This window comes from Geospiza fortis, unplaced genomic scaffold, assembly GCF_000277835.1.
Source record: "Geospiza fortis unplaced genomic scaffold, GeoFor_1.0 scaffold203, whole genome shotgun sequence".
NCBI lineage: Eukaryota > Metazoa > Chordata > Aves > Passeriformes > Thraupidae > Geospiza > Geospiza fortis.
In genome coordinates this window covers 2,544,001-2,555,308 of record NW_005054385.1, presented here as the reverse complement: position 1 = coordinate 2,555,308, position 11,308 = coordinate 2,544,001, and the positions used below count along the sequence as shown (strand labels likewise).

General features: G+C 40.6%; 1 protein-coding gene across 1 annotated transcript in view; it reads right to left on the bottom strand.

Annotated features, from left to right (window-relative positions):
* CCDC112 (coiled-coil domain containing 112) overlaps positions 1–4,088 on the bottom strand; it is a 12,512-nt gene extending 8,424 nt beyond the window's left edge. The window contains exon 1 of the mRNA XM_014308789.2: positions 4,011–4,088. Within this exon, the coding sequence (XP_014164264.2) occupies positions 4,011–4,088 (78 nt within the window). The remainder of the gene's footprint in view (positions 1–4,010) is intronic.
* Between the last annotated feature and the right edge of the window lie 7,220 nt (positions 4,089–11,308).

Sequence of the window (11,308 nt, the reverse complement as noted above, 5' to 3'; positions counted from 1 at the left end):
GCCCCTCACTGCCGCCATTAACTCCTTCCCTTCCCTTCCCTTCCCTTCCCAGGCTGCCCTTGCTGGGCCTGGTCTGATTTATGTTCCAGGGCTTGTATGGATTGCTTCCTTCAGGAACACCGGGGTAGACTCTCATTAGCCTGTCAGAATGTGGAGAGTTCCACATGATTCAATGAATTCTTGGGGGTGGGCTCTGAAGATCTTGTTTTTCACTCATGTATGCAAGTCAAACTTTCAAATGAATGGTCATTTAGCATTTCTGTGAAACAGAAATAATTATTTATCCTGTGGCTTTCCTGCCACAGAGGCTTTAGGAACCGGTGTTTCCCCGGCTGCAGGACACAAACGCCCTCACATGCTGCCCGAAGGACTATGCTGAAGACATTATATTGTCTAATTGATGTTCTTAACAGCACTTTCCAGAAACATTTTACTGTACTTTATGACTATTCTTGTTTTCTTGGTATTTGCTGAATAGGAATTAAAAAGTAAAGGTGAACATTTGAAAGCCTGGAAGTACCCTTCAGCATAAAATAAAGAGTGTTGTTCTCACAGATTGCTACCTGAAAAGCTTGTAAAAGTATTCTCAGCAGTGTTTCAAAGTCCTCTTTGCCTTGGCCTCCACTACTGGGTGTAAGAGAAAAAAGTAAGTTATGTTAGCATTTGCTTTCTTTTGGTGATTGTCAGCTCTTCCAAGTTTCCTGTTGCTGTGAGCAGCAAATTGATCACTTGTTGGGGACTGCTCTGCAGAAAGCATCTTTTTCAGAAAGTGCTTTAATAAGGTGTTTCCACTCATAGTGTAACTCAGGTACTGCTCAGTAGTTCACCAGTTTCTGGCTGGCCAATCTTTATGACTAATTTACTTTACTTGTGAGTTACTCAGAATCCTGAGGACTTTACAGAGTTGTTCTTGAAACCATATGAAGGGATATTTCAGGTGTCGGAACATAGTTAGATTTGGTTACTTCTGGCTTTGGGCAGCAGGGACTCAGACATCCAGTTGCAACGCTGGTATAAAGATGAACCCTGGCTTTCAGCTGTGCCAGGACATTACTTCATTCTCTCTGTGGAGAAAACTTCATTTCAGCCGGGATATGCCTGCAGTGCGTTCACCTTGACTGGGCACCAGGACTCCACAAAGATGCTCCACCACTTGCTCTGCTCAGCAGGACAGGGGAAGAAAATGAGATGAAAAACTCAACTGGTTGAGATCAAGGCAAAGGCCACATTGGGAAGCAAGAAGATCCATTCTCTAATTGCTCTTAGCAGGTGCTGTCCAGCTACTTCCTGGGACTATGGCTCCAGTACACATAGCAGTTGCTTTAGAAGACAAACACCTTAATAACAAAAATTCACCACCCTTTAGCTTTTGTTTTACACATCATATGGTATGGAATGTCCCTCTGGTCAGTTTGGGCCAGCTGTCCCAGCTGTGTCTCCCTTCCCAGCCTCTTGCACACTCCAGGCCTGGTGGCCTTTGTGGGAGGTGTTGGAGAGATAGCCCTGATGTCACCTGAGCACGGCTCACCAGGAGCCCAGCACTGGAGTGGTCTCAGCCATTGTGGCTACAAACACAAAGCACCACTGTTTGGATGTTAACTCCACCTCAGCCTGACCAAATACAATGCCACAACTCTTGGATGGCCTCTTTGCCAAACAGGTAAACAGATAATCTGAATCCAGAAGAAGCAATCTAGATAATTATGTAGTAATTTCCTTCTGACTTCTACCACATTATTTTTCGGCTTAGCTTGGTGTTTGAAGTCAATGAATCCCTGACTTCTCTGTGTGTCTTGCTTCCTAAAATCTTCCACGATTTTGCAGAAAAAAAGGCATGGAAATACACCAAGGAAAAAAATAAAGTTGTTAACATTTAAAGGAATAGAGTACACATAGAACAGGGAAAAAAGCAAATAACAGAAAAAAAATCCTAGAAGATGCAATGCCAGCAGTCAAACAATTGATCATGGTCACCTTATTTATGGCAGAGGCCTCATATGTCACAGCATTGATTCAGCAGTATCTGACATTTTCTGAAATCCTTTGAGCCAAATAGAGAGACAGGGCTGCACCAGAACTTAATATTTCTATCCATGAGATCCTTGAGGAAACCACCTGTTTCACCTCAAGGTATAAGCATCCCCATAAGAAACACTTTTCTAAGTATATGTTTCTCTTCAGATACCTTCCTCCCCCCCCACCTTTATATTGCTAACTTATTTCTGAGACCTCAACTGGGATGCATTTGGACAATTGCAGAAAAGACAGATACTGTAACAGAAGCAAACTGGAATTAGTTTAAAAGAGTAAATTAATAATCAGAAGAAACTAAAGCCTTTAACCCTCTGACTGCAACTATCCACTTGTGAAGGCACTCATAAAATTGTCTAGTTATCCCACACCATAAAAGCACCCTGTTGCTGCTACCAGGGGCTTTCCCTGTATTTTTATTTGTGGAAATGGTGTGTCCACTCTAGCCTAGCCTCAGATTGCAAGTCAAAACTAAACAAACTCAGGACATAACTCAGTATAATAATTAAAGAATAAAGAAAATGGATATGAGTGCTGAAAAAAAAGCTGTTGAAGATACATGGGTGATAAGTGCTAATTGTGGGAAACTAATAATGGACTGGGGGTGTGGGGTGGATTAGCAGAATATGGAGGACAGCTGCACCTGCTATAAGTGCAGTAGTGCAGTTGTGATTAAGGATCAAGGTTCTGCACTATGAAGGCAGAATACTTTCATCTCTTTAGCTTCTGTCCACCAGGTGTCATCTGAGAAGCACATGATAGCTACTAAAGGCTTAGCTTTTGGGTTGTTGGGTTTTTATTGTTGTGGGGTTTTTTGATTGTGGTTTTTGGTGGTTTTTTTTTTTTTTTTAAGAAACCAACAGCAAGCTTTTAGTGTCTGTATAGCAGAGCCTGCATTCAGCACTTTGGCTGTCTCTATCCCTCTTTATATGATGATATGGCCCCATATTCATTCCATCAGCTTCCTGTTATTTGATGAAGACTGACTGGTCATCACTTTTTCCTGTGAGTCCTGACTTGGAGTGCTGGCAGACCTGACAGCCTGGACGCAGATGGGGTTGTGGCTCTGCAGTTGCAGACCAGTGTCTGTGTCCCCCAGTACCTTCTCCTGCCAGTGCCTAAATTGCCCCAGAAGTCAAGGAGCTGCAACTTGACAATGGCATTATAGAAATTAATTTTCTGTTCCCTAAATGAGTGCCTATTCCACTCACCCCAACTCATTTTGGCATTAAGCTGTGCTTTAGGTAGAAGGGAATTTGGTTGGTGGCATGATGGCAAGGAAAGGTAGCTTGGCTTTCATCTTTAGAACCCTGTAGATGTTCTAAAGAAACTAAAAGCAGTAGATATAAAAAGAGGCCTGGAGTCAGTAACTTAGTTTTAGTATGTGTTTGTAGTAGTGTTGGAATGCAAGCCTCAGTTCCTCAGAGACAGAGATGAATGCAGGGGTTAAATTAAAGCCTTTAGAGAAACTAAGATATGTTAAGCCACATAGATATAAAGTAGAAGTGTAGGTTTAAGTTTTAAGTAAATAGAAACGTGAGTTGTAGTTTTAAGTAAGTTTAAGTTTTAGTTTTTAAGTAAGTAGAAATACATTTTAAGTGCCTTAAGAAACTGTATCAACTAGCAAAGGCCCTTAGACCTTGTTGAAAGTCCAGCAACTTAGCCCTAGACATAACAAAAACATAGCAGAACCTTGCCAATAGAACTGATAGAATTATTCACGTAAAATAGATAAAACTTCATGCATAAATAGATAGAACTATTCACGTAAATAGATAAACTTATTCACGTAAATTTTAAGTAAGAAAACAGACAGTACATTTGCGTAAATAGATAATATTATATACATCGTTTTTCAAGTAAGAACTGACACTACTTTCATACTACTTTCACACATTAGAATGAAGTTCAGATTGGTTTAGAAAGAATGTTTTAGAATTGTGTTTTTAGCTGATTGGATGTTTTATAAATAAAAAGACCCATAGTGGGGTACAATCATCATCAGCAGCAGCAGCAACATAATCTTCAGCATCAGCTTCACCATCATCATCAATCATCACAGCATCAACACATCAGCAGCCATGAGAAGAAGAAGACAGAAGAAGAAAGAAGAAAAGTTGTGGTCCCTGCTGTTGCTGCTGTCTGGAACATCAGACTCTACTACTGCAGCAGCTGCCCAGGACATTGGACTCTGTGCCTGAGAACAACTGTTGCTGCTGCTGCTGCTGTTCCTGCACAGAACCTGGGACTGTATACCAGAAAGCAGCCTTGCAGCTGGTGCTCCAGCTTGGGACTGTATACTAGAAAGGTTTTAACACAGACTCTAACACCTTGAACTCTTTGCCTTTGAGACTGATGTATTCATGCAATAAGCAACCTTACAACAGCCAACAACTGCTCGTGTCTCTTTGAAGAACCTAGACCCAGTAACAACCTCAACATAGAAGAATATAGGTGGTAGGAATAATAAAAATAAAATAAAAAAGCTGTATTCTAAGTGTCCATTGAAATATCTACTCCGCTCCCCTCCCCTCTCCTTCCCTCTCCTCCCTGTTTGAACCCTCATTGAAATCGAGATTTCACATTAAAATTGAAATGGAAACGAAACAGGAAAAGAAAAAACCCTGGAAAAGTCCAAGGTTCCCAAGTGAACATAATTTTAGTTTTCTTCAGTTTCTCCTGATTTATAACTATATAAAAGACAACTGAATAATTATTAATCCTATTCATTCCTTTTTCCCCTCCAATTCTTCCCTTTTTTTTCTGTTTTCTAGAATTTTTGCTATATTTTCACATAATTTCTGACTCTTGCCTCTTTTGTAATTATCTCCTTGTTTATCTCCCTTTTCTGTTATAAAAGAAGAAGGAAAATGTTTCCCACAACTGTACTTGAAAGAAACAAAAAGAGATAGCAGGCATGCCAGTAAACAAACAATTCTTAATGTGTTTTAAGTCTCAAAGGTTTTCTTGAAAATCATTCTGGATGTGATGAAGGTGTTAGTTCCAAGTTAAGTCTCTGTGTTCCAAAATACTGCTCTTCTTAGATCTTGGCAAGCAGAGGACAGAAAAGTGCTCTGGCAAAATTACAGAAGATTTTAGTCTTGGCCAAACCTCAACACAGCAAAAAGTTGGATGCTGTCCCTGGTACACATTTGTACATTCAATCAACAACCTTAGCAGCTGCTTGTGTTGGGAACTGGCAGACTGTATAGGTCACACTACTACATCAGTCATGCTGGGGCTTTAAGACCTTATTCAGCAGCTGTCTCTGCCACTTTTTCATCATGAGTTTTTAATTTATCATCTCCTATACTGCTTTTCTGTGACTGGTTATTAATGCAATCAAGTGTGATTGACTTTCTTATGGCCTTTTGTTGCCCTGTTCTGAAGCTTCTGCAAAAAGCTGGCTCCCTACGTTGGGCTGTTGGGAGCTTTTCTTCCTCCTGTCACCTGAAGGCCAAGATTTGACTAACTCAAGGCATACTGAGCAGCACTCTGAAGACCTCAAATATGTCAGAGGCAAATAAATGAGAATGCATTACCAATGTAATGGCAGGTTCTCCAGGGAAGTGTGTCTGCAGAAAAGAGAGTTTCTAATGGGTACATTAAAACCCTTAAGTTTTATGGTTGCTTTTGTTTTTCTCAGTTCTGGTTCCTACCAGCTTGCTATAGTATCTATGAGAATTAAGTGATTAAATTAGTGATCAGAATTAGAAGGAGCACTTTAGAATGTGTTACTTCTATATTTTTTTCTTTGTAGTTACTCTAAGTCCTTATGCTTAAGCAGCTGAAAGAGCATGTGTGTGACTGTATCTGCACAACCAGCACAGCAACACACATATGTCAATCACAGTCACAATTTTCACAATTTTCACCTCCATTATTCTGGATATATGGCTGAAAGGTGCAAGACACACTCACTGCTATTTAACATGTCTTTGTAGTTTAAAACAGGAACACATAAAGTCCATTTACAGCAAAACCCCCCTAATATTGTCCAAATTCAGATTAAAAAATAAACTTGAAATAGGGATAGCATTTACTGCTTTCATGGCCACCATAAGGCTACTCCAGTTTCACAGATTATTCCAGATTTCAGTAGCACAGAGTTAAACATTGTGGCTTTCACCGATTTACTCTCGCAGTGAAAACCAGCAGTTTGCTAGAAGGTTTTATTCGCATTCACTGAGTTTTCTTTGACCAACACCCATTTATCAAAGAGTGACCTTCCAGACCATATTAAATATTGCCTCTAATCTTGCCTCAGAACAATTTGGAAAATGTGACAGTACATGTGCAAGAATATACCAGTCTGTGCCAATATTAAGTCAAGTAAGTGTTTGTGCACAAGACATGGTAAAGACATTTTGTGGGTGTTAGATAGGATCTTGGTACTATTATACAGGAAAGGATTTAGTGAAGACCCTCAACATATTGTCTGTCCCGTTGATCTTTCATGGTCTCTTGTGGAGCATACATTCTCAAAGTTGTGATTCTGGGGTAAGTACTCCTGATTTCTGTCCTGATAACCTCCCAGTGAAGTCATTAGGAATGTTGCTGTAGGAAAAGTTGACACAAATGGTACTTGATGCTTTTGATAAGGTTTTAGATAGGTTTTTCCACCTCAAATACTACAGAAGCAGCATTGACAAACAGTGAGATGGGAAACAGCTCAGGAGCCTTTAAAGGCCTTCATTTAAGCTCTTGTCCTAATTTGTAATTTTCCTTGATTTTAAAATAGTACTTAGAGCAAGAAAACATCCAGTAGAAAACTTAAAAGTGGAAACAGGTAGGCAACAGGGCAAGAAGAGATAGCACCTGTTACTAATGCAGGGACTGATCTGGTAGTCTGCTGCCATTCCCACAAAACCGTGCCTGTAGCAATACCTTTTGGCACCTCATGATGCCAGTCCTATGGCTCCCAGCACAGCCCCAGGAAGCTGACACTGGAATAAGAACCTGAAACTGAACCTGAAATACTCTGTGTCAATGAATTTGCATGTGTATTTGAAGACAATGACCTCTCCTTCCATATTTAGCCAACAAGAAGCACTAAGTGACATAGACCCTTTTTTTCCTGTGTTGCTACTCCTGCATAGCTACCTTAGAAGGATCTGCATAGCCATTATTGATTCCTATCTGCAGTAGACAGAAATTAGAAAATAGTTGAAATTACCAAGAAAGTGAAAATAGATCAAACGAAACATTATTTTTAATCATCTGCTGGAAACCTTCAGTGTCAGGTAAGGATTATGGTAACAAGGATTGAAAATGATTTAATTAGTAAGAAACAGCCAAACAGAGGTCAGTGACTATGTTTTTGCAATTTTTATTCTTTCCTATTTGTGTTTTTTGCTTTTCTTGAGATACCAGATTTTATCTCCTTTAAAGCAGAAAATGAAAGTGGAGCTCTTTTGATTAGTTCCTGCCTGCTGGCAGAACTGCAAATTGTCAAGCTGTTTTCAATGAAAATGAATGGGCTATCAGAATGTATATAACACAGTCACTTGCATCTAAGTGAAGAAAATCTTTTCATGCATAATGAGATATCAAAAATGTGAGGTGCTGGAGATGGCTGGAGTGCAATAGCTCACAGTAGAGGCACAGTGATGCAGTGAGTCTGGAATACATGATTTAGAAGAAAAAACCCATGCAGTCATATGTAGAGTGTTTGTATAGTATGCTATTCTTGCTAACATGGATCGTGAGCCTGCACATCATGGTGGCCTTTAGTTAGATAATCCTGTCAGAACCAGAAATATATTTGGTTGGAAAAAACTGTTGTGGGGCACAGTAGAGATAGTGAGGGACACATGCTTGATTTCTCCTCAAACAAGCTCTTGCACCAGGCTAAGCCACACTTCAAGCACTGATAAGGAAATGCTGTAAGTCATACAATGAGCTTTTTTTCCCTTAATGAAGTCTTTAAGAAAGAGTAATTCTGATGATTAAGTGTCTGCGAAAAATAGCCTGCATGAGAAAGGTGAGAGGCTTGAATATATGTTATAGAACTTCCTGGCAGATTGGGACAAAAATATGTAGTGCAGTATGTTTCCTATTAACAGACTGTTAATAGGAGAATTTGCAAGGATAATTTGTCAGCAGATAGCGTGGGATAATTAGATGATGTTAGCTGACTATGGCCTAAAATCTAAAGATCAGGGTGACATTACAAGTGGTTTAATGCTGGTAAGAGTAGTATACTCACAAAGCCAGCTGCCAAACTGGTGTTTTTTGGTGTAGGCTGTTCTGTAGTATTGCTAAAAATTACATCCACAAGTTTTCACTTCTTCCTGTGTTCAATGGGTAGTAATCACAGGCCCAATCTACTTCCCACATAAATCTTCATAGGATACCTCTGAGGTAAAGCAGCAACAAAGATTGTTTTAAGCCACTGTTGCTACTGCCTCTGCCCTCCTTGCCTTCTGGCTGTCTCATCACTTCAGTACCCATGGGTTGGGGAACGAAAAAATGAGCAGCTGGATGCCAGGACTTTTCTCTTGTCAGAAAGCACACTTCTGTAAATCGATAAATACACACTGTCAGTGCCACATAAATAAAAAAAAAATAGCAGCTATTACTCAAGGCAAAGAAAATACAGATGCATGCCCTTTACAGATATTTAGCTGAAACTGTGTTGCGAGAGGTATTAAATGCCTGAGCATACAATAGTCCATTTAGAAGCATATTCTGGATAGGTACATGATAATGCCAGAAAACATCCCTCAAGTTCAACATTCCCCTTAGAAACTGAGCAATTCCACCATTAAGCAAAATGTTATATGCTCTGACAGAACTTCTTAGGCAATTTTGTCCATTTCCAAGCAAAGTTCATTTTTCTTTTTTTTCCCCTGTGTCATTTTATTTATTGGAGAACTCCAGTAGGACCGATACACTGTCTCTCACTCTGACATCTGTCAAGAGCTATTTCCAGTACACTTTCTTTTAGGGAGAGAAAATCTGGATCCTGACCATTCCTAGTCAGATTACAAAATCAGAGCCTGCCACTCTGCTGAGAACTTTTAGTATCCCAATTTTATCCTGCAGTGCTGAAGATAATAAAAGTTTATGACAAAATACTGTGAGTTATCTGACCCTAGTGTGCCTAAGAATAATTGTCTTTTTTTTTTTTCTGCCTCTATTGATGTTTTCAGGTTTTTGTTTGCAAACTGGCGGGGGTTTTGTCACAGCAATGCACAGAGCACTCAAATGAGTACCATTTGCTAGGACTCAGGGACATGAGCCAAGGCACACTCCTGCACTGACAATGCTGATGTAATGTGATTTGAAGAATATCCGCACTTGGAGAACTGTCCTGCAGTGAGATACATGGATTTAGCATGATCTTTGTGTCAGAGGCCTCTGTTAACACATCAGCCCATACACGCTAGCATTTCACTACCTCTTCAAAAAAAAGCAGTCCTTCTAACACTTGGCTTTTGTGCCCTTAGCACTAGATGCTGCTATGCATTAGAGATCACTTTGTGTTGTTTCCCAAAGCCAGATGAGTGGCCCAGAAAGATTTTCCCAGTGCACCCATGTCCCAGGTGGCTATGAGCTGATGTGTTGCCTATTCCATTCCCCAGCTGAGGGAACCCCACAGCCAGGGGTCGAAGCGTGTTCCAAAATAAGAGGCCACATACTTAGAAATGTCTGACTTTGATGGGGATCTGGTACAATGAGTTCCCACCACAGGGAACATGATTTACCTGCAGATCAGCATCTGTGGTTCTGCCTTCCATCCTGCCCTCAGCCTCTCTCTGGGTGCAATCAGTGTGGTGTGTGTGTCTGACTGCCAGATTATGTTTCATTTCACAACTGCTCTGATTGTGTTTGCACTTACACAGGTTCCTGCAGGGGCGCAGGGACAGGCACAGTCCACAGCCATAAAGTCAAAAGGGAATGCTGGGCCTTTCAAATCTGACTATTATGTGTCATATCTCAACTTACTCCCAAGAATATGCAAATAAGAAGTGACCAAAATATATTGTAACCCTTTCATTACATACAACTTTTACACAGCTTGGCTTTTATCTGATGAGATTACACTTAGATGGATGAAGAGGCAGATGCTGACAGAGCCCTCTCTAGCACTGCTGCTGGACCATCTGCAGGAAATTAGAGTGGCTTCTTGGCTGTGGAGACACCCATTCAGACTGAGCCCTTGCCTGCTAGCCCTGTCCTGTCACATGTAGTGTCTGTTGGTGTCAAATCCTAACCCAAGTGCCAAATCCTGTAACGAGGTACATGCACAGATAACTTGACATGGTTGAGTAGGTCTCCCATAAAACAAATGTTTATGGTCTCAGATTCCAAGGTTACATATACCTAGAGGAATATGTAACCCAATCCCCATGCCAATACTAATTGATAGCCTCAGGACACATTCTTGTGGGAACCTGCTGATATGTATATGTGGTCTGGTTTTACACACTTCCAAAAATGACCTTAACTACCATTCCTTGTCTAACAGCTCTATCATATCTCTCTTAAAAGTATGTCTTCAAAGTGTTTTCTTATTTTGCTATGTCTGGTTTCCCAGCTGAAATGCTCTTTGTAAAGGTCAAGAGCAAGGAAATTAAAAGAAAGATCACTGCTAGGACCACAATCAGCAATTAAAGGAAAAAAACAATGGCAATGGCAAGGGAATTTACAGGTGCTTGTGCAACCACCTGTAACACCTGAGACTTAATGCATAGGAATTAGTATTAATCCAAAACATAAGAATCAAAAATTTGCAGATGCTTTTCATTTATAATAGTAAAGCTTTGAACATTTCAATTATAGTGTGCTTTTCAGTGAGTCAGGCCATGTCTCTCCACAGGCCTTTTTCTCAGTTAGGCCCCATCTGACCAAAAAATGCAGCATTAAACACTGTATCTAGAAGAAAATTCAATACAAAATTGTACAGAATGACTAAACCCCAGACCTGTGCCTGAGATGTCTAAGCATTTCTTCTGATGTGTGGAAAGCTTTCTGTGGGGTGCACCTGAAATGGCAGCTGCTGTCAGAGTTCACCAAAATGTGTGAACAGTAAATGCCATTTTCTCTCCAGTCTTGAAGACATTTCCATTCCATGTTTGCCATCTGCTGGGTGTTGACTGGGGGGCATGAAAAGTGCCTGCGTAGCTCCCCCATGCCGTCCTGGCTTGGGGCAGCCTGCACACAGACACACAGCTGCTGTGGTGACATGACTGCTGAGTGCCCAGAGATGGACACCCTGAATGTTCAGATATATTTTCTGTACTAGACTGTAAACACACCCCCCCCCCACAAA